Source organism: Crotalus tigris, unplaced genomic scaffold (genome assembly GCF_016545835.1).
Source record: "Crotalus tigris isolate CLP2741 ecotype Arizona unplaced genomic scaffold, ASM1654583v1 scf7180000018544.1747854, whole genome shotgun sequence".
In the NCBI taxonomy this organism is placed as follows: Eukaryota; Metazoa; Chordata; class Lepidosauria; order Squamata; family Viperidae; genus Crotalus; species Crotalus tigris.
This window is the reverse complement of record NW_024097068.1, coordinates 425,877-447,440: the sequence shown is the minus strand read 5'-3', so window position 1 is coordinate 447,440 and position 21,564 is coordinate 425,877. Positions and strand designations below refer to the sequence as shown.

Below are 21,564 nucleotides of genomic sequence, written 5' to 3'. Positions count from 1 at the left end.
CCGATTTTTAGGATTTCCCTCCCATACCCTTATTTTATTCAAATAAGCTAAAATACAATCCTTGAAAATGTTGCTATAGTCCAGCTTCCATGCCAATTTCTAAAAGTTATTTTGTCACTATTAATACAAATTGGAAGCCATTATTATTTTTACCAAATACCCTAGAATCTCATTTTTCTAGATTTCAAAGATACTATCTTATGCATCAAAGATTAGTTTATTCTGTTTGAAAATATACTGAATAGTAAATTACTGCGCAAAAATAGCACATCATCTGGATTATACCAGCTATCTTTTTTTCTGATTTTTTTTAATATAGAAGGATATTTTTAATTACTATATATTATGATTTGAGTTTTTGTAACTGTATTCCTGTATCTCTATTTGGAATATGAATTAACAATTGTAGTTCTTTTAAATTAAAGCAAAAATAGAAATTATGCCTGAAAAGAGCATTCTAAATTCAAAGTGAATTTAGTCCTGTTGGAGAGACATGGGATTTAAAAAAAATTGTTTGGTCAATATAAATTGGAGCATTTTGTTCAAGAATGCTCTAATCTATGTTGTTGCTTTAACATGTTTCAAGACTAAGCCATGACAATAAAAATTGGTTCCAGGACTGAAGACTGGTATCATGGCTAGAGAATTTTTTTTCTCATCCTAAATATAATTTATCCCTTGCATTAAGGAGATAAAGTATATTAGGATGGAAGAAATCTAGGCGTTACTGAAACAGCTTGGGTTTTAGTGGACCTTTAAGAAAAGTGGGGGAAAGAGCTTTGTCCCCTGTTTTTCTTTTCCCTTTCTCAGTAGAAGAAGAGCAAGTTCCCCAAAAACAAGAGCAGGTCTACTCAGAGGAAACTCTCAAAAGACTTATTGAGGTACTCAAGATTAAAGCCAGTGATCACTCACATGGAATACAGTTTCCATTGTGAGTGAAGAATGATCCATGGATGCAAATAGCTATCCAGTTAAACAGCAGAGAAATACGGGTTGACTAAGCCACATCATGCTTAGATTAATGCAGTTATTTTGATGAGAGAGGCAGCCATACTGCTATTATTCCCCCTCAGGAAAAAAGGCATTGTGGTAACTCCCAATTTGCATTGCATCTACTTATCAAACACTAAGTACAACAAGTTCCCTTGGCAGATTGTCAAGGCAAGTCTCATTGTCCACTTATCAGCCTGGTCACTCTTCCACTCCATCTACAGGCTGATGGCAATCCAAATCTTCTTTCACTTCCAAACTTCCTGACAATTTAACCCCTGTCTTCCGATCCACACACCAACATTTCCCTCGTTGCCCATCCAAAGCTGGGTGACACTGAAAGAGAAAGATAGAAGATTAATTCTCATAATTATGAAAAAAATAAAACAATCTCATTCTCACATTCCTCTGCTCCCAATTATTTTTGACATCATATCCTTATAACATTGCCTTCATTTTACCCACAGCCAAGGCAACACAAAACTTCAGTTGTTCCATCTTTTCTCAACACAATGTTAGCTGACAATACAATTTCAGCAATGTAGTTTGTGGTGTGATTGAAAAGGGAACCTACCCAACTCTTATTGTCCATTTTAGTTGCTGCAAGCAATTTACCTGCATAATACCTAACCAAAGCTTTCAAAGAATCAGTTGTCTTCCATGTTTCTTTATAAATATGGGTTAATGCGTTCTTTTAAAAAAACCACTAGGATTATATTTTTAAAAAGCAGGAAAAGAGTGTTAGTACTACGTTGCGTAGAAGTTCAATAAGCAGTAAAAGGACTAGAAGTTCAATAAGCAGTAAAAGGACTAGTGATGCTTATTCTGTCACTAACAGACTCCAGGTTTTTCATTGCTGCTAACAAAAAGTTTGTATGGCTATACCTTTCACTGCTTTTGTTAAGGAGTGGAAGAAACTATTCAGTTCCAGGTCCATGACTAACTCCAGAGTATTTCCAGGTGCTGCTGGCCGTAAAGACAGAAATTGCTTCCAGCATTGCCATTCCCTTGCAGCACAAGTGGAGGATAGAATTCACTCATTGTTGATTGCTCCCTCCCACTTTACTCCACATCCCACCTCATGGCCTTCATTAGAGCCAGTTTGATGTAGTGTAGTGATAGCAAACCAATGATACACCATGATATTTTGGGTGATATATCAGTGTTCGCTAATATCCAAGAACTATTTTCAAAAGCACAACCCATTCTCATTTAATTTTTGAGGACTGCAGAGGCCGCATAAGAATGGGATGTGCTTTCCTTGCAGTCTCCAAACCCTCCAGAAGTCACACAAAAGGGCAATGCTGTTGCATGGCCTCCGGAGCATCTGAAAGTTATGTAGGAATGGTGAGTGCTTTTACACAGTTTTGGGATGTTGAGACTGCAGGAGAACCTTCTCCAAATCTGCTTCAAGAATGAAGGCCTTGTGCAACCAAGAACAGTCTTGAGTAAGCCAGAGGGGCCTGTCAATAAAAAGAGAACACCATGTAAAAGTAAGTGGTACACAGCAGAACCTAGGAAGCACAAGGGATATTTTACCCTTCTTCAAGGCTATTGAACAATGGGGAATGGCAAAAGGCAGCCTTTTTGAGTGACAGTGGTGGCTCTAGGGCTGAAATCAAGGCCCGGGCCTCAACTTCAGGCCCGGCCTCAGTACTATCACCAAGTGTTGCTGTTTCTGGTGGTCTGGATTTGGTGATGGGGAGATAAAGAATTGTTTATCTTTTGTTACCAGCAGAGTCAGGTTAGGCACTTTCTGAATTTTTGACAGGCTAAGGCCAAGAGGTTTGTAATCACTAGTCTATTAGTTAGGGCACCAGGCTAGAAACTGGGGGGGGGGGGAGAGAGAGAGAGAGATACCTTGGTTCTTTATATGCCAAGCTGTTTCCACTCTACAACTGTGGGAATATACAACTGATACTGTGGGAATACAGAGGTCCAGAGCTACTTTTAAATAGCAATATGTTTAGTGTTTTATCTTGAACTGTGCCACCAACTCCACAAAGGCAAATAGAATAGCAGAGGGTACTACCAGGATGATGGATAGTCATCTCACCAGCTTCTTGATAAGTTCTCTGACCACTTATGGCCATCATAACAATTATTTACTGAAGATGCCGAAAATATACTTTCAGAATGTTCTCACTAAAATTTTCCACCTTGTGTAATCTGTCCTATCAGAAAGGTGTTAGGCTGGAAAAGGCTGAACAACATCATGCCAGTTCTCAGAGTCAGAACTGGCTATTTATTAAATATTGCAATGCCCTTTCCAGCTTTTGAGGTGTCAGAACAGTAAGCTGATTGTTATAATATCATATTTAACATCAATAGGGACTTTTCATCACCCCATAGATTAAAAGAAAATGCAAGCTTGTTGCTCTTTCTATGTTTATTTTTGCACCCAGGCTTCTCAATTATGCTGACACATTGTTGGAGTTCCATAACACAAAGCAAACACCCATGGGTTGCCTTAATGACAATTAATAATAATTCATAGAATGTGCTATGCAGATCTGAGTTGTAATGAATTAAAAATCTGCTTGTAGGTCAAGAGAATTTGGAGGGGGGGAATGCATCCCACACAAAATAAAAATTTACCCATGCCCTCCCATATTTCAGGGTTACCTGCTTGGGGTGGAAATTTCCATTTTGGTCACAGTTAGGGATGGGAATGAGGTAAAGGTCCTCATGGGTTCGGGTTTGGGAAGCTGCTAGTCTCTCTAGGGCTCTTTGAAGCTCACTCTGACACAAGCCTTGAACCTGTTGGCAAAATAATAGGAGGAACTGCAGTCAGAACACAGGAATAGGAACTGTGAATACATCTAATATCTCTCATAGTAAATTTGAGTATCATGTTATCTGAACATTTTTATTCTGACCAGTTTACTTCTCCCTGGTATGGAGATAGCTAATGAGCCATCCATGCCTTGATTAGCCAGGCTTAGTGAAATATTCAAAAGGGGACTTTGGATATAACAGGGAAACCTCCATGAGTTCAGCTGGTGCATTGATTTAAAGGACTAGCAATAACCAACAATGAGTCAAATTGGGAATGAATTTTATAAAGTACCAAAAATTAGAAATAGAAGCACAAGTATTTCATGTTTCAAATAGGTGTTCTTAATCAGATTGTCCTCAATCCTCCTAATGCATAAGGCTAAAATTTCCAGAAATTCCATGGCTGTGCTGGCAGGGTAATTCTGGGACTTGTAATTCTAACACATCTGGAAGGCATCTGAAATGTTAGGAAATGAAGAGCAAAACTGAACAGCAAATGGGAAGAGCCTAATTCAACGAAATATGGTTTCTATTCCCCTTTCTCTGAAGAAAGACCAAAGCCCCTCACCATTGGCCGGATATCCTCCCGGAGCATGAGGCTCCCATGGTTCCTCATCTTGACACCAATGTTTATTCGTTCCCGTGCTCTTGCTTGTTGTTTCTGCAGGCATTTACGGTCATGGATGTTGCAGGGACTGAAGTTGTTGGTGGGAGGGAGCTCAAGCTCTGCCTGCTCTAAATAGGAGCCGAGGAAATGACAAGGATCAAAACAAAGCAGATTGGTCTTGAAGGTGTATTTTAAAAACATGCCTGTCCAGATTGTTATCTATGTTTCTGAAAGTCTGGCTGCATAAAAGTTTCTTGTGTGCATTGTTCCTGTTAACAGGAATATTGGGGAGAATTCTAGTAGTTCCAGCCTCAATTCATTTGGAGGGTTCCCAAATCAGATTCCAAAATCAAAAGACCCGCTAAAGACACTCTTATGTTTTTGCCTCCATCTAGGACCTTTTTTGCAGCCAAGCTATGGTAGCTTTTTTTGTTCTCAGTTTCTCTAAAGAAAAATGGTTGAATCCTTTTTGGAGTTCATAACCTGCAGTCTAGAAACCTTGCCCAATAAGTTCACAATTATGTCCGTGGGTGGGTTTAACAATGATAGAAATACTTTCTGTACTATATTATTGCATTGTGTTCCTACAACAGTTTACAGCTTCCAGACAATCTATTGAAGTCTGCTCAAAAGTAAGCACCATTTGAATACTGGAATACATACTCAAAAGCTATTATTTTTGATACTGTTGGCTGTCAGAACACTAGCTTGGATCCATATGGACATAATAAAGCTTAGCACAAATAAATTCTAGGAAGAATATGTTTCCAGCAAAGTGACCTACCAAAATATTTTTTTGCCCACCTCATTTAAATTCTGTTTTCGCTAACACACAAGCCATTTGTATTTTGCCTAAAGCTTTCTCTCCTAGTCCATTTGTCTCTTCAAAACTTTGTCCAATTGGCTGTGTTTGAGTTTCCAAACTATGATCATGTTCTCTTTTTAATTCTCCTTTTCCAAAAAATCTGAGCCCAAGTTTCCAAGAATTTTTATAAAACTTTGGCTCAACTTCTCATAAGCTGACAAACATCGGAGATGGACTTGCATGTTTGTCAAACAAGGAGACAAGGTTTTCTTCATCAGTGAGGTTTCCTTCTATTTGTTTCACCCCAAAACTATGTTCTTCAGCATTTTCACTGAAAAAATTTGGAAAGAACTTTTAGATCATCTAGTCCAATATTTTGCCCAATCCAGAAATCTATTATTGCTACATCTCCAATAGAAAGATGTCCAGCTTCTGTTTAATCAACTCCAGGGAAGGAGGTGTTTTGGATATGACAACTCTTTATCAGACTCAGTAGCCTCCTAAGTCAAAAGTTCCTTTGTCTTAAGGGACAGCATTCATATTATCATTTAGCATAACATGAACAAACTATAGTAAGCATCAGATTTTTTAAACACCTGTCTTGTCCAAGAAATTCTTTTTCCCAAGAAATTGGGAATGAACATCCAATAGACTCATACCACATGCTAAGGCACAATGTTGTTTAAACCTAGCCAGCATAATTTATATACTCACTTTACTTCTTAAAACATTGTGTGAATCCAGCCAGGATAGATTATTCCCTAAACCATAATTGACTAAGTTGGGCTTAGTGGGTTGAATGATTATGACTTTGTTTTACATTCCAAAGGGTATCTGAAAATTGAGTCATGGCAATTGGCTTATTTTTGCTGATCTGAAATGTTTCACTGCTCATCTAAGTAACTTCCTCAGTTTGAGGATGTTGGTTATCCAGAGAGTCACTGGAATGTACAACTCCTCCAGCACCAACCCAGACAATTCAATTTTCAGATAACTCTACCTGGATGACTAAGAATCTTCACTGACATATTGTTACACACTTTGGGGAAGAAACCCTGAGTTTTGTACAGGAGGAGTTGGTACATTCTAATGACTCTTTAACTTGTCTCAACTGAGGAAGCTGCTTGGATAAGCAGCCAAATGTTTCAGATCAACAAAAATAAGTCCAGTTGCCATGGACTCAATTTTCAGGCAGTCCTACTTGGATGACTGAGAATCTTCATCAACATACCAAATAGGGCTTTACAATTACGTGCCCTTGAAAACAAACGTACTTGATGAAAGATCTCTTTTCAACAGTTTGCACTGCCTTAATAGAGGGAAGCCTAGAACTACAGAAAATCTAGTGATTGCTTGCATCTTTGCCACCTACGTACAATAGCCCTAGAGAAGCTAACAGGCCAGGTGAGTAGCAACTATTTTCAAGAATTGCCTCTTCTGATGTTCCAGTAGAAAGGCACATTAAGGCAAAACCAGCATTATCTAGTTTTATCCCACTTCATGTTTCTAAGCAAAAGTATATTTTGTTGATCCTTTTCAACTTCACTTCTGGCTTTCAGTTTGATCTACACTTCCAGCTTTTACCCAGGTGGCCTGCCCAAGGAAAAACCTCTTACTGAGATTAGGCCGGAAGTAAGAAAAATCATGTTCTATGTTCTATCTTTTCCCTTTCTTCCTACATTACCTGAACTTAGGCCACCATTGTTACCTCTTCTAAAGTAAATAAAAATAGTGCCTAGCATAGTGCTCAGTCCCCCACTAGAAAGCTGTCTGTCTGCAGTGTCAGCAAATTTCCACCAGCCTGGCCAATTTCAGGGCTATTCCCGGCTACAGAAAAGCCAGATGAGGCTGTCCACCAGGAGGGCACTGAGAGGCTTGAAGACTCCAAATTGGATCAAGAGGTCGATCACTTACAGCAGCTTCCAGAAAGAAGATCACCACATCCAGTTGACAAGGCAGTTCCCTTCTCTTGATGTGCGGGGTGTGGAGGCCGACACAAATGTGCGGACTGCTGGTTCCGCACCGCAATGTGCCGGGCGTGTGGCAAACAAGGCCCCATTGCTGCAGTCTGTCAGGGTCATTGGAGAGTGAGTCCACCAGAAGAGTTTCCTCGGAAAGATACTGGGGCCCCGGGGCAACACAGGGTGGGCTATTGTGCCACTAGGAGAAGCGTACTTAAAACAGGTGCCCATCACCCTCTTAAGGAAAAACTGCAGCTCAAAGTTAAGCTGCAGGGAGTTCCATGCAACATGGAACTAGATATGGGATCTGCATTATCCATAATTTCCCAGGGAACCTTCAAACACATTTGTAGTCGCAGGGGCAAAAGGCTTAAGCTAAAGCCGTCGAACCTCGTCTTAACAGATTTCCAAAACTCCCGAGTAACAGTCAAGGGGGAAGCTTCATTCTGGATGCAATTCAAGGGATTTGAGGGCCCCCTGGAAGTCATAGTAGTTGAGGGCAACCACACAAGCCTCATTGGGCTTGATTGGTTTGATGCATTGGGAATCCATGTAACTAGAATAAACAGCACATAAGCAGTGGACTTAGTGGCAGTTTGCTGAGAGTTTGCTGATGTTTTTAGCCCTCACTTAGGGAAATATAAAGGTCCTCCCATAGCTCTTCGGCTTGATCCTGCCATAACTCCATTACAGATCAAACCACGTAGAGTGCCCTTCACCCTCAAGCAGAAGATCGATGCAGAGCTGGATAAGCTGGTGCAGCAAGGCATCCTTCAGCCAGTGGATAGCAGTCAATGGGAAACCCCCATAGTCATGCCACTTAAGGCCAACAGAGAAGTACAAATATGCACAGATTACAGATTATCAATAGAGCACTCCAACAACATGCATATCCGGTGCCTGTAGTCAGCCACATTTTGGAGTCACTACAGGGAGGTCGCATCTTTGCCAAGTTAGATTTGGCTCAAGCCTATCAGCAACTGCTGGTGGATGATGCCATGGTGGAAGCTCAAACCATAGTTACTCAGGGGAGCTTTCAAAGTTAAGCACCTACAATTTAGGGTCAGTGTTGCCCCAGGCCTCTTCCAGGGAGTGATGAAGCGCACACTTAAGGATATTCCAGGCATGTGCCCATATTTCGATGATGTCCTCATAGCTGGGGAAACAGTAAAAAAAATTGGCAGAACAGCTCAACGCTGTCCTTCAGCATTTCGGCGAAGCAGGGCTGAAGCTGAAGTGGGAGAAATGTAAGATTGGGGTAGCTTCAACTGAGTTCCTCAGTTTCCATATAGATGCCCAAGGCATTCATCCTGCTGAATCCAAGCTCAAAACAATTCAGCAGGCACCCAGTCCAAAATCAAAGGGGGAGCTCCAAGCGTTCCTAGGACTGCTCAATTTTTATCATGCCTTCCTACCTCACAAGGCTGCAGTGGCAGAGCAGTTACACCGGCTCTTGGATAAACATGCACAGTGGAAGTGGACCAGCTTCCACTAGAGGAGCTTCTTGGCAGTCAAATCATTGCTGTCTTCAAACTCCTTTTTGATGCATTTTAACGAAAAGCTGCCTGTCTGCATCGCTTGTGATGCATCACCATATGGGGTTGGGGTTGTGTTGAGTCATGTAATGACTGATGGAAGGCAAGCTCCAATAGCCTATTCCTCGAGGACCTTGTCCTCTGCAGAGCATAATTACGCTCAAATAAAGAAGCCTTGGCCATAGTGGCAGGGATCAAGAAGTTTCATGACTATCTGTATGGCAGGACTTTCATGGTCTTCACAGACCACAAGCCACTCCTGGGGTTGTTCACAACGAACAAGCAAACACCCCAGATCATATCTCCTATGATGTTGAGGTGGTCAATATTTCTGTCAGCATACAATTTCAATTTGATTCATAAACCAGGTAGGGAAATGGGCCATGCAGACAGCCTTAGCAGACTGCCATTGCCACATTTAGAGCCTGACCCCGCTCCAGCCATGCACATCCTGGCTATCCAGGATCTGCCTGAGTCTCCCCTTACTCAGGGAACATAGCTGCGGAGACAGCGTCCGACACAACGCTAAACTGCGTGTTAAACTGGATGCTCACAGGTGGCCAGAAACTAGTCCAGGGCCTAACTTCCAGAGTTTTAGTAGGAGGAAGGATGAGTTGTCAGCTCACAGGGGCTGGGTCTTGTGGGGTAGTCAGGTTATAGTCCCGAACTCACAGAGGACTAGAGTCCTGGACTCTCTGCATGAGGGACATCTGGGAATAGTCCGGATGAAGGCACTCATGCGAAGCTACTTTTGGTGGCCTGGGCTGGACAAAGATATTGAGGTTCAGGTACATAGCTGCCACATTTGCCAGCAATCTAGGCCAGAGATGCCCCATGCCGCAGTCCACAGATGTGAAACCACACACGCCCCCTGGTCCAGGATCCACATTGATTATGCAGGGCCTTTCCAGGGACAACTCTTCCTCATTGTGGTGGACAGTCACTCCAAGTGGTTAGAGCTCGCACCTGTCCCCACCATGACTGCTGCCAGGATCATACAAGAATTGCGCAGGATTTTTGCCACATATGGGTTACCCGATGTGATAGTTTCTGACAATGGGGCCCTGTTTACTGCTTCAGAATTTCAGTCTGAACAATGAAGGAATCCTTAAAGCGGATAGTCTCAGGTAACTGGCAACACAGACTGGCAGATTTTCTACTCTGCCAACATACAACCTCATGCACTTCTATGGGCAAAAGCCCAGCAGAATTAAGATGGGGCCGACGTTTGATCACAAAGCTGGATCACCTACATCCAGATAAGAGTTGCCTCACAAGCAACACAGCCAAAGGCACCACGGTACTTGCAAGTTGGCAACCTGGTCTGGGCAAGGAACTATGGACAAGGGGCACTGTGGGTGGTAGCTATGATTTGTAAGGTGACTGGGCCACTTTCTTACGAAGTGGTCCTGGAAGACGGTCGCATGCTACGCAGGCACATTAACCAACTGTGGCAGAGATTAGCAAACCAGCCAATAACTCATGACTCTAGTGACAGTCAAACTCAGGAGCAGCACGATGGCAGTAGTACATCAGACTGTGCCAGCAACAATAGAGCTCTCTGACTAAGGGACAAGACTCAAGTGTCTGATGAGTCACTGATACCACTGATACCACAACCAATGGACAATGCCAGCTGATGGCTCCATTTTCAGGACTGGTGGACTCTGTTCCACCTGTGGACCCTGGCTTGGGCCTACCAGAACAGCCCAGCCACAGAGACTCAAGTCTACCTGTTGAGTCCTCGGCTTAATGGCGAATGAGCACAGAACATCTCATGGTTCCAACAGGTCTTTTATTGCACTCTTTTCCACTCTGTTACAGCTCTGAGGCTTGCAGGCCTCCCAGCTCCTTTTAACAATGATCCCCGGGCAGAATGGCAACAATTAGGCGCACGAAGCCAGCGCCAGCCAGTCTGGTCCCAGGCAGCTTGCAACTGCCCGGGACCATTGCAACGTCCCGGGCCTCAGGACACAACACCCCTTCCCCCCGGCTGAAACTTAAAACTATATTGGTAGTTATACGCGACCTCAACACGAGCCTGGTGTGCCACCCCCAAATCTGCACAACTATTACAGCTGTGCCATACCCACGCCACAAATGGTACAGGGCTATTGTTCTGGGATTAATACCCAATGCCCATACTTCCAATTTCCACAACAGCAGGCACCCTCTCACTGTTTCTGCTTTGCCAGCAGAGTTACAAAGTCCTCAAGATACTTGGGAGATCTTTTTACTCTCTGTGACCTCCTTAGATTCTGAGAATCCCCTATTTCCTCTTGTACAGAGGATGACATGGAGTTACCCCCTCTTTCAAACCCTGGTGGTCCCCGTGAACTGTGCCCCATTGCCTGGTCTGCTTGCTTGCCCACTGGGCTCATCAGACCAGGACTTTGCTCCCCCATGAAACTGGTTGACCTGCCTAATTGTAGGCTCTCTGGCCTCTCTGTAAGCCTGCCACTGTTTGGCATTTCTGTAGAGCCTTCCAAGCCCACACTGGACCTATCAAGGGAACGCATCCCTTCAGTCTCAAGCCCCGTAATGGGATTGTCTGGGGTTTCTGCAGTTCCCCAAAACTCAGTTGCCCCCCAATCTGTGCCGGAGGTGTCAGAATTGGGATTTGTCTCTCCGACCACCTCCCTGTGTGAAGGCTTCCTTCTGGAAACAGTAGCAGTACTGGGCCAACTTGACTGTTTGTGTGCCAGCTCTCTTGCAATGTTTAAGTTATTAGGATGCTCCTGGTTATTTTCCCTGACTGGAGTGCTGAATGGTATTTGTGAATGATGAGTATGCCCCCTGGGTGACTCCCTGGCTGGAGTAGGCACTGGTGCCTGTGTGGTTTCTTGTTCCCTTGGATTCCTGTTGGGAACACTTGCGGAACCTTGGAATAGGCTGTCTGTGGCCTCTCCGTTTGACCCCGGCTGCTGCCAACACCCTTCCCTTTGCCCATAGTGGTCCCCCTCCCCCCCTGGAAAAGGCCTAGGAGTTCCAGAGGGTAAGTCCAGTCTTGTATGTAGCTGGTCGATATGCCGCCGAAGGACACGACCGTCATCCAAAGAGACCTCGTATGACAAAGAGCCAGTAACCTTGCATACTACAGCAGGAACCCACAAGTGACCAGGCCCTTAGTTACGGGTCCATACCGGGGCACCCACTTGCAGATACCGCGGTGCCCTGGGTTGGGTGGCCTTAGGAGGCAGTCTGTCTGGGTGCAACCTGTCAAGCTTGGTGATCAGTTTGCGCCCCCAACGGAGTTCAGCTGGGCTCTTCCCAGTGGAAGTTGAAGGTGTTGCGGTAAGCAAGAAGAAAGTCTGCCAACCTGTGGTGCCAGTCCCCGTAGGTCAGTTTCTTTAAAGCATCCTTGGTGATGCGGACCATCCATTCAGCCATACCGTTGGTGGAGGAGTGGAATGGTGCAGAGGTGGCATGGCGAATCATGTTGGCCTATAAGAAAGCTTAAAACTCGAAAGAAGTGAATTGAAGGCCATTGTCAGACACCAGAACATCAGGAAGCCCATGTCCAGCAAAAATCCCCCTCAGTACTTGAATGGTCTTGGCAGCAGTGGTTGAAGAGACAGGTACAACCTCAAGCCACTTTGAATAGCTGTCAACAAGGACCAAGAAGAATTGACCCTGAAAGGGCCCAGCGTAATCAATGTGCACCCTAGACCAAGGTGACTGTGTTTCCTCCCATCTATGTACAAGAGCCTGGGGCATTTCTGGGCGTGAGCGCTGACACAGGTGACATCCTTGCACCTTAGCCTCTATTTCCCTGTCTAATCCTGGCCACCACAAATGGCTGCACGCAAGTGCCTTCATTCTGACAATGCCAGGATGGCCCTCATGAAGGAAAGCCAAGACCCTAGGCCTCATTGAGGTAGGAATAACAACTCTACTGCCCCACAGCAGACAACTCTGAAAAATGGATAACTCATGTTTCTTAAACCAGAAACTCTGAAACTCAGTACCTGGACAACTCTCTGGCCATCCAGACAAAACCCAGGATAATACATGAGTGAGTGTAAGGTCCATGGCTGATTCAGCAGCCACATCCCTGGCATTTAAAGGCGACTCAGGCAACGCCTGAATGGAAAGGATGTTGATGGCAGGGGCAGGGTCAGCCTCTACCAATTGTAAAGGTAATCTACTAAGGCCATCAGCATGGCCCATTTCCTTGCCAGGTTTGTGAACCAAGGAAAAGTCATAGGCTGACAGAAAGATGGACCATCTCAGCATTCTGGGGGAGATGATATGGGGGGGTTGTTTGTTTGTAATAAACAACCCCAACAAAGGCTTATGGTCAGTGTAGACCGTGAAATGTCTGCCATATAAAAAATCATGGAATTTTTTAATCCCAGCAACAATGGCCAAGGCTTCTCTGTCTATCTGAGTTTCGCTCAGCAGAAGACAAGGTTCTGGAGTAATATGCAACAGGAACCTGAGTTCCATCAGGTCTTAGATGGCTAAGTACTGCTCCCACCCCATATGAGGAAGCATCACAAGCGATGCACACAGGAAGAGTTTCATTAAAATGTGCAAGCACATCATTGGATGTAAGTAAGGCCTTAACCTCATTGAAGCTTGCTTCATGTGTTTGTGACCACTGCCACACTGCCTGTTTGTCCAAGAGCTGATGAAGTGGCTCAGCTACATTAGCTTTGTTAGGAATGAATGCATTGTAGAAGTTCAAGAGGCCCAGAAAAGCTTGTAATTCAGCTTTAGACTTAGGCCTAGGAGCTTGCAGGATAGCCTTTAATTTAGACTCAGCAGGATGAATGCCCTTGGCATCTATTCTGAATCCCAGGAAATCTGTAGAAGACACTCCAATTTTACATTTGTCTTTTTTAAGTTTGAGGCCTGTTTTCCTGAAACGCAGCAGAACAGCCCTCAACCTCTCAGCTAAATTTTGAGTGGAGTCTCCTGCTATTAAGACATCATCAAAATAGGGACAAACTCCTGGTATACCCCTCAGGGTGTTTTCCATTACGCTTTGGAAGGAGCCACATTGTAGTCTTTTTGACTTTGAATGCCCCCCCTATGAGTTACAATGGTTTGTGCTTCAGCAGCAACTTCATCAACAGGTAACTGTTGATAAGCCTGTGCTAAATCCAGCTTTGCAAAAATACGCCCCCCCCTTGAGGGAGGCCAAAATATGACTGACTACAGGTACAAGGCTGTTGCAATGCCTTGTTTAGAGTGCATTTGTAATCTGCACAGATGCGAATGTCCCCATGAGCCTTAAGAGGCGTAACTATGGGAGTTTCCCAAGGACTTGAGTCAACAGGTTCTAAGACACCTTGCTGAATCAATTTATCCAGTTCAGCATCAATTTTCCCTTTCAAAGCAAAGGGAAACTCTCCTTGCCTTTACTCTGATAGGAGTGACAGTGAGATCCAGCTTCAAGGAAACTGGGGGGCCTTTGTATGCACCCAGCTGAAGGCTGAAGACATCTGCAAATTCTTTGCAGACTTCCTGTAGACCTAATGTTTGCAAACTGTGAAGCCCTGTAACTTGTATTCCCAAGGCCTCAAACCAATCGAGTCCAATGAGACTCGTGCGCTCACCCCCAACTACCAATACATCTAATGGACCTTCAAAATCCTTGTATTGTACATTAAGGGTGGCCTCCCCCTTAACACACACCTTGGAATTTTGAAAGTCTGTTAGAACTATATTGGATGGCCTAAGCTTGGCCTGGAACCCACTGCTAGAGCAAATCTTTCTGAATGTGTGAATGAAATAATTGAAAGTGCAGACCCAGTATCTAGTTCCATAACCAATGGAACTCCTTGCAACTTCACCTTAAGTGACAGTTTCTTTTTAAGTGGCTTGTGTGTGCCTGTCCTATAAATGCTTCTTCATGATGCACAGAAACCCACCCTGTTTTGGCTGGGGACCCTGGTACCTTTCAGGCGCAATTCTTCTCGGGGTTGTACCTTCTGACAGCCCAGACACACAGCTGCTATGTGGCCTTGCTTTCCACATGCTCTACAGATTGCAGAACGGAACCTGCAGTCGGTCCTCTTGTGGCGACCTCCATGCCCGAAGCACTTGGGTACAGCTGAAGACTTTTCTTTGCCTTCCTTCTGCTTGCTTTCTTTGGCTGGGTAGATATGATCCACCTCATCTTCAGGATCTTCTTCCGAGCTCTCCTGGACTCCCTCATGGTGCACGGAAACAGCTTCTGGGTTGTTCCTGATAGGCCTCATGTTCTTAACTGCCCCACCTGCTGCCTCTTCTGCAGTGACCTCTCTCAAGGCATCTTGGAATGATATGTCTTCCTCTGCTGCAAGTCTCTGTTCCTAAACCCACATACAAATTGGTCTCTCAACCTTTCTTCTAAGTCTTTAAAATTACAAGGCTTAGCTGCTGTTCTCAAGGCTGCAATGTATTCTTTAGCTGATTCACCAGCTCTTTGATCCCTCTGTTCAAAAGTGTGTCTCCAAGCAATAACAGACAACTTGGGCTGAAAATGTTCCTTCAATACTTTTTTTAAATCTGTGTAAGTGACAGATTCAAGAGGAGCAGGAGCTGCTAAATTTTAAGCAATTTCAAATGCATTTTGACCACAGACACACAGCAAAGTAGCAGCCTTTAAGCCATCTTCTCTTACTTGATTTACTCTAAAATAGTTTTCTACCCTGGCCACATAAGACTCCCATCTTTCTGGGTGCATGACATCGAATTCAGACAGTCTCCCTATCTTCGCCATTTTTCTTCTTTGTAAGGAAGGGGTCTATCAGCCAGCTTATCTCCAGCAATGCTGTACTGGCAGGCCAGGTGCTGAATTTAACGCCGTCTTCCTCTCTTCCGGACTCCTGGGTAAGCTTACAATTCTTCTCTATCTGTTGTAAGCCATCCCATCCTCATCGCCAGTGTTGAGTCCTTGGCTTAATGGCGAATGAGCACAGAACATCTCGTGGTTCCAACAGGTCTTTTATTGCAGTCTTTTCCACTCCATCACAGCTCTGAGGCTCACAGGCCTCCCAGCTCCTTTTAACAATGATCCCCGGACAGAATGGCAACAATTAGGCGTGCTCCGCGCCTCGCGCATGCGCGTGAAGCTGGCGCCAGCCAGTCTGGTCCCGAGCAGCTTGCAACTGCCCGGGACCATTGCAACGTCCCGAGCCTGCCTTTGCAGGCTCAGGACACAACACTACCCATGATAGATGGGTCCCATAGCCCTGGTCTTCCAAGTCTGGCAGGTGAGCTGACTGACCAGGGGCCTCCAGCAGTTCCGAGGCATTCAGAACGGCGAAAAGGCCACCAATGTATTTAAGGGACTATGTTCAACATATGACCTTATGAACTATCTAGGGGAAAGGGGTGCAATGTATTGAGGTAAAGAATTTGGAATTGTTGAAAAAAACAGTCATAAGACTTTATCAGTTAAGAGCCAGACTTGCTGTCTACATGCTAATTATCTTGTGTTAAAGCAGGAACTAATATTTGAATTCTATTGGCTGCCACCTAGTTGTTGAGTGTATAAATAAGGGTGGAGCTGCAGTTATCCTGGCTTCTGTTTTAAACCTGCAATAAAGAGTTGTTTGTTCACCTACTGTGTCGTCGATGCCTCACCGAACACCAAACATAACACTTAGAATGCAGATAAAAATTATTTTCATGATTTATGTTAAGAAACAAAAGCAATATCTGCAGAAATACATTTGAAGAGAAATATTGGTTTCTAGCTGACCTTGGCTGATCTCATAAAAGCTAAGGGTGTTTGGGCCTCATTAATATTTGATGGAGGACCACCAGGAAATGTGAGGGCTGTATGCTCACCACCAATTGAGAAGTTGAAAGAACATCCCAGGAGAGTAAAGTCCATTTTTGCTGCTTCTTCTTCTTCTTCTTCTTCTTCTTCTTCTTCTTCTTCTTCTTCTTCTTCTTCTTCTTCTTCTTCTTCTTCTTCTTCTTCTTCTTCTTCTTCTTCTTCTTCTTCTTCTTCTTCTTCTTCTTCTTCTTCTCTTCTTCTTCTTCTTCTTCTTCTTCTTCTTCTTCTTCTTCTTCTTCTTCTTCTTCTTCTTCTTCTTCTTCTTCTTCTTCTTCTTCTTCTTCTTCTTCTTCTTCTTCTTCTTCTTCTTCTTCTTCTTCTTCTTCTTCTTCCTAAGTCATTACTTTTCCTTCTCATCAACTGACTTTGGGCGGAAAAGGAAATTTATCCCAGACTTTAATGAATGCAATACAACCTCTTCAAGCTTCTTTTGCATCATAGCAAGGCAGCATGGACAGCTTTTTATATACTGATGAAATAGATTCCCCTTCCAGGAAAAAAAAGCATTTTTGTGTACACATTGAGTACAGATTATGCAATAGCACCAAAAAAAAAAAAATCCCTCAGGAAGCAGTTTAGAACCATAGTTATCGATCTGGTAGTGAAAAATATTAAATCCTCACATCACACTAATTGTTGGTTTTTAAGCTCTAAACATAGAGGTACATTCAGAAGCAGAAATTGACCCAATTCTCTTTGTTCCATAGGCCTTAACATTCCTACTAGGTTGGAAGCAGCTGGATTCAACTTCTGCTAGTACTAGTATAGGTATATAGTGGTCTTAAGGAATTTAAGGATGGCAGATGATGACCCCTCTGTGCATGTTCAGCACTGTAGCCTCTATTAGCTCTTCTATTATTGGCAAAATGACCTGCTCAATTGTATTTGTCTCCATTATTTTCTTGCAAATAATGAAAAAAAATCAAATTGCTTGTTATTTAATTTAAAACATTCATACAACCTCCCATCTTATATTAAGATGGCTTGGGCAGCTTGTTTTTCCAAATGACAAGTTGTTGCCAAACTAGGCAACAACTAATATTTTAGATTGTTTCTCTAGTACAATAAGTCTAGGGACAGTTCCTGGACAGACTGAACAGTTTATAACTATTTTTATTTTCTTTCTCCAAATTCCAGCTGTGTGTAGAGATGGAATTCAATGTTTCAGAGAAACTAAAATCCCATCTCTGACTACAATTAGATATACATTCTTTTTCAGACCACTTTAGTGCAAATAACAAAATTTTCAATCCTCATATAGTTTGAGAGTTGCATTAATTGATCACTACAATTAGGACATGATGTCTGTTCCTATCTATTGTGATTCCAAAAATGGCAAAATGCACAATATGTTATCATACCACAAGTTTTGCCCTTTTATGTTTGCATCACAACACTGAATATAAATAGACAAAAGTAACTTCCATTGTGATGTTGTGATGCCACTTTTGTCATCTGTTGTTCTCGGCCCTCTCGTGTGGTGGATACTTGTGGTTAGGGCTCATCTTATCTTCATCTTGATGGAACAAGATAACTCAAAAGGCTTTTAGCTGGGAGTCAGTTATGGAAATCATAGCCCAACAAATATGGAGAGGAATAAATCAGAAAAAGTTGAAACATATTACTATTGACAAGAATTCGAAGTAAGGTTATCAATTCCATAATATAAACAACAATCTTTTCATTTAAGTTTTTAGCATAGTCCTTTCATTCAATTTTGCTTATAATAATTTCTGCATGAATTTTTGTTTTTTTCAGACTAAATCTTTTAGAACTTGTAAGATTTTATCTGTACTAATCTGGTATTTACCTACGGATGATATATTAAGGGCTGTGTATGATTTTATTTTTGATGAATTATTTAATTTGCTGAAAATATGTAACGCTAAAATTAAAAGATCATTGAAAATTGGGCAAAATTTATCCTTCAAGAAATTGTCTTGCACATACAAACTTTTCATAAGCCAGCTCATTGGGGTCTCAGGAATTACTAACAAAAGGCATTCCTCTTGACTAAATATGTATTTAAGGACATCAATTTTATAATAAACCAACTGTTCTCACTTGCTCACAAAGAAATTGGCGAGTAAAGTTTTTTGCTTTCTTCTATCCACTTAATAAGGAGTCTGGGGTCTTTTTAATAGGATTAAATTATACAAAGATTTGAGACTTCACAAACTTTAATGTGGAATAATAACTTCCCTAGGTTATCATCCTGACTGAGAGATTGATAAAGTTTAAGGCTGCTTTGTGGATTATAAACCACTATAGTATCTACACATGTTGCTTTAATCATGAGCACTACTGGCAAAATGCTAGCCTCAACATGCTTAACGATTAAGATTTGTGAGCCTTCATTTCTTAAATCCCCTTTCATTAATGCTGGCAAATGGCTATTGAAAGTAGATGATCTTTTTTTTTTTTTTTGGTATTTCATAGGTTGCTTGAAACATAGGCTTAATATCACTTATCCTTGACCAAGCTAACTGGGGCTGCTTAGAATTATAGTGAGCAACATTGGAAGACACAGATTTCTTACCTTTCATTTGTGGGAGATAGGTGCCAAGTTCAATCTCCCTCCTTTTCAATGGCCCTATCCATCAGCTTAAAGTAGAAAAAAATGGCTCATTTGCAGAAGAGTTGCTTTGCAAAGGAGAATTTCCAGTGGAATTCCAGTCATTTCCTAGTAGAGCTAGAAAAGTTCCTGCTGGAAGCTTGTAAGAGCCACTGCCATTCAATTGGGCAGATTCATACTCTCTGCCAAGATATAATGGAGATGGTTTGCTTATGCTTAATGTGTTGTCTGAATCCAGTCTTTGTAGTTTCTTAATGTGGTAAGGCTTAATATAATATGTGGAACCTGCAAACAACCAGCAAAAGCTGGCATCAGACACAAAAGGGCAACCACAGCATTATTTGGGTTACCAGACATGGAGATACAAATTTAAGTATCATATTGATGGTACCTGATCTAATGATGTTGGATAATCTCACCCAGCAGTTTCATATTAAAAGGATTGGAGAGAATACCAATGCTGTAGCACCTCACAAAGGAGCAGCAGGGGGGGTGGACAATTGGAAGTGGTCACAGAGAAAGGAACTGAAGCACCCCATCAGTGCACTGCCCAATCCCAAATCCCACAGCTAGTCCAAAACGATACCATAATCAATTATATCAAAAGCTGCCAGGATATCAAGGAGAGTAAGAATGAATATACTATCCTATCTGGTGTCTAATGATGATTTCATGAGGGGGCAGATCATGGTCTCCTTAAAGCAGTGATCTGTTAACCACTGCATGCATCCACCCAGAAGTCACCATTCTGAAGCTTTCAATAGCCAGGAAGGACAAGGGTTTAATAAGCAAGTAATTATGCTGACTGCCCTGAGGACCCTGTCCACTTCCTCAGGACCAGGCTGCTCCCTGATAACAGGGTGAGTTCATTTCCAAGCATCTCTAATGGACTTGCTCCATTAGAGAAGAATCTGAGAGCAAATCTGAGCAATTTTATCCATCATGCATTGCATAAACTCCTCCAGACAGCCCTGAAGATGATTGCCTGAGCCTTCCTTCCCAAGGGTGACTTTGAACCAGGCTATCAGGTGACACTCTGTGGATGCAATAAATGCAGAGAAATATTGGCGTTTCACCAGTCTTATTGCCAAGGTATGCCTTAATCACAGTTCTAATCTGTGTTTGGTCAGATTTGTTCTTTGTTTTCCTCCAACAGTGCTCTAGATGTCTCTTGGTCCCTTTCAACCTCAGCTCCTACATGAACCACGAAGAGTATTGGGTCAATGGGCCAGGAGAGGACAGATAGCTGCAATCCTGTCCATAGTGCAATCCGGATTCCAGGTTGCCACCAGAGCCTCCACAGGAACATGCCGCAGTATCCCCAGGGTCTCCCCAGTTTGGAACCCCAGTGGATAAATCTCTGAGGTTTCTAATAGGTCCAGCTTCCCTGCAGAGGGGGGTGCAGCATAAGAGGATCTCAAGGCAGCCAGGGTGTGGTCTTTTCTTGGCAGAGGGGACACTGACAGATCCCCCCAACAGGTCATATTACTACTAATCCAAGAAGAAGTTAATATCTAGAGTGTGGCCACTGTCTCAAGTTGGGCCATGATAACCTATGGCCATGAACACCCTTTTTAAGGCCAAACCCATGGATGGCAGATCAAAGTCCCCTAGGACCATAAGCCTGGAGAACTCCACTGCCAACCTTCAGATGGTGTCCAGCAATTTAGGAAGGGAGGTTACTACAGAGCAAGGAAGCTGGAATGACAGCAACAGTCCCAACTGATCCTGCAAGCCCAGTCTCAGGAACATGGTCTCAGATCTTAAAACATGGGGAGCATGGCCCTTGAAGATTAAAAGAGATCAAAAGAGACTCCCCTCCAACTCTAAACCCGGCTGGACACATCTCCAAAAGGGGAACACCGCCGTCTGGGATTAGCCAAAGTCTTAATAATGCACACCGGGTCAGCCTGTTCCTCCCTGATAAGATGGTACCTTATTGTTAACCAATCTAATGTTTGTCTGCAGCAACTGAAGACCCAGACGTAGGAAGGACTGTGGTCCATGGGTCTGGGCATGAGCTCGCAGGGTCAGTCTTAAGCATTGGGGCTCCCTTCTCTTGGTCTGCTGTTTGCCTCCTGTCTAAGCACCCCGTGCCCATTACACTTGAATGAATTGCCCTGCCCTAAAAGCCCCAGGGCGATCCTCCTCTGGTGTCCCTCTCCTCTGAGGCAGTGTTCTTCCTTCAGCTATCCATTCAACTGTTCTTCAGCCATCCACTACAGTTCAATCATCCAGACGAGTGAATGTAAGATTCTTCAGGTTTTGTATGTAGCTTCAAAGATCAGACCTTCGAGGATGCTCATTTTCTACTGATGTTGCCATATACTTTATTTTCTTTCCGCAAGGGGAAAAGTTGGATAATGTCGATTTTATGCTGGCCTCTTTCAAATTGCCTTTTAGCCAAAGACCTCACTAGTGCTCTAGAAAAGCTTGTAACCATGACAAAAGTTATTAACCATTTTGCTTCTGGCAATTTCTCATTGTGTGAACAGAAGGCTCAGTGCCAGGAAAACAGCTGAGTGGATTTTAAAGA

The 21,564-nt window shown here is 43.1% G+C and overlaps 1 protein-coding gene across 1 annotated transcript in view; it reads right to left on the bottom strand.

Moving 5' to 3' along the window:
* Window positions 1-304: 304 nt before the first annotated feature.
* The window catches only part of IGFBP4 (insulin like growth factor binding protein 4), a 41,408-nt gene continuing 20,148 nt past the window's right edge, over window positions 305-21,564 (bottom strand). Inside the window, exons 2-4 of the mRNA XM_039353984.1 lie at window positions 4,337-4,503; window positions 3,616-3,750; window positions 305-1,326 (exon numbers count right to left, since the gene is read on the bottom strand). Of these exons, the coding sequence (XP_039209918.1) occupies window positions 1,192-1,326; window positions 3,616-3,750; window positions 4,337-4,503 (437 nt within the window). The 3' untranslated portion in view covers window positions 305-1,191. The remainder of the gene's footprint in view (window positions 1,327-3,615; window positions 3,751-4,336; window positions 4,504-21,564) is intronic.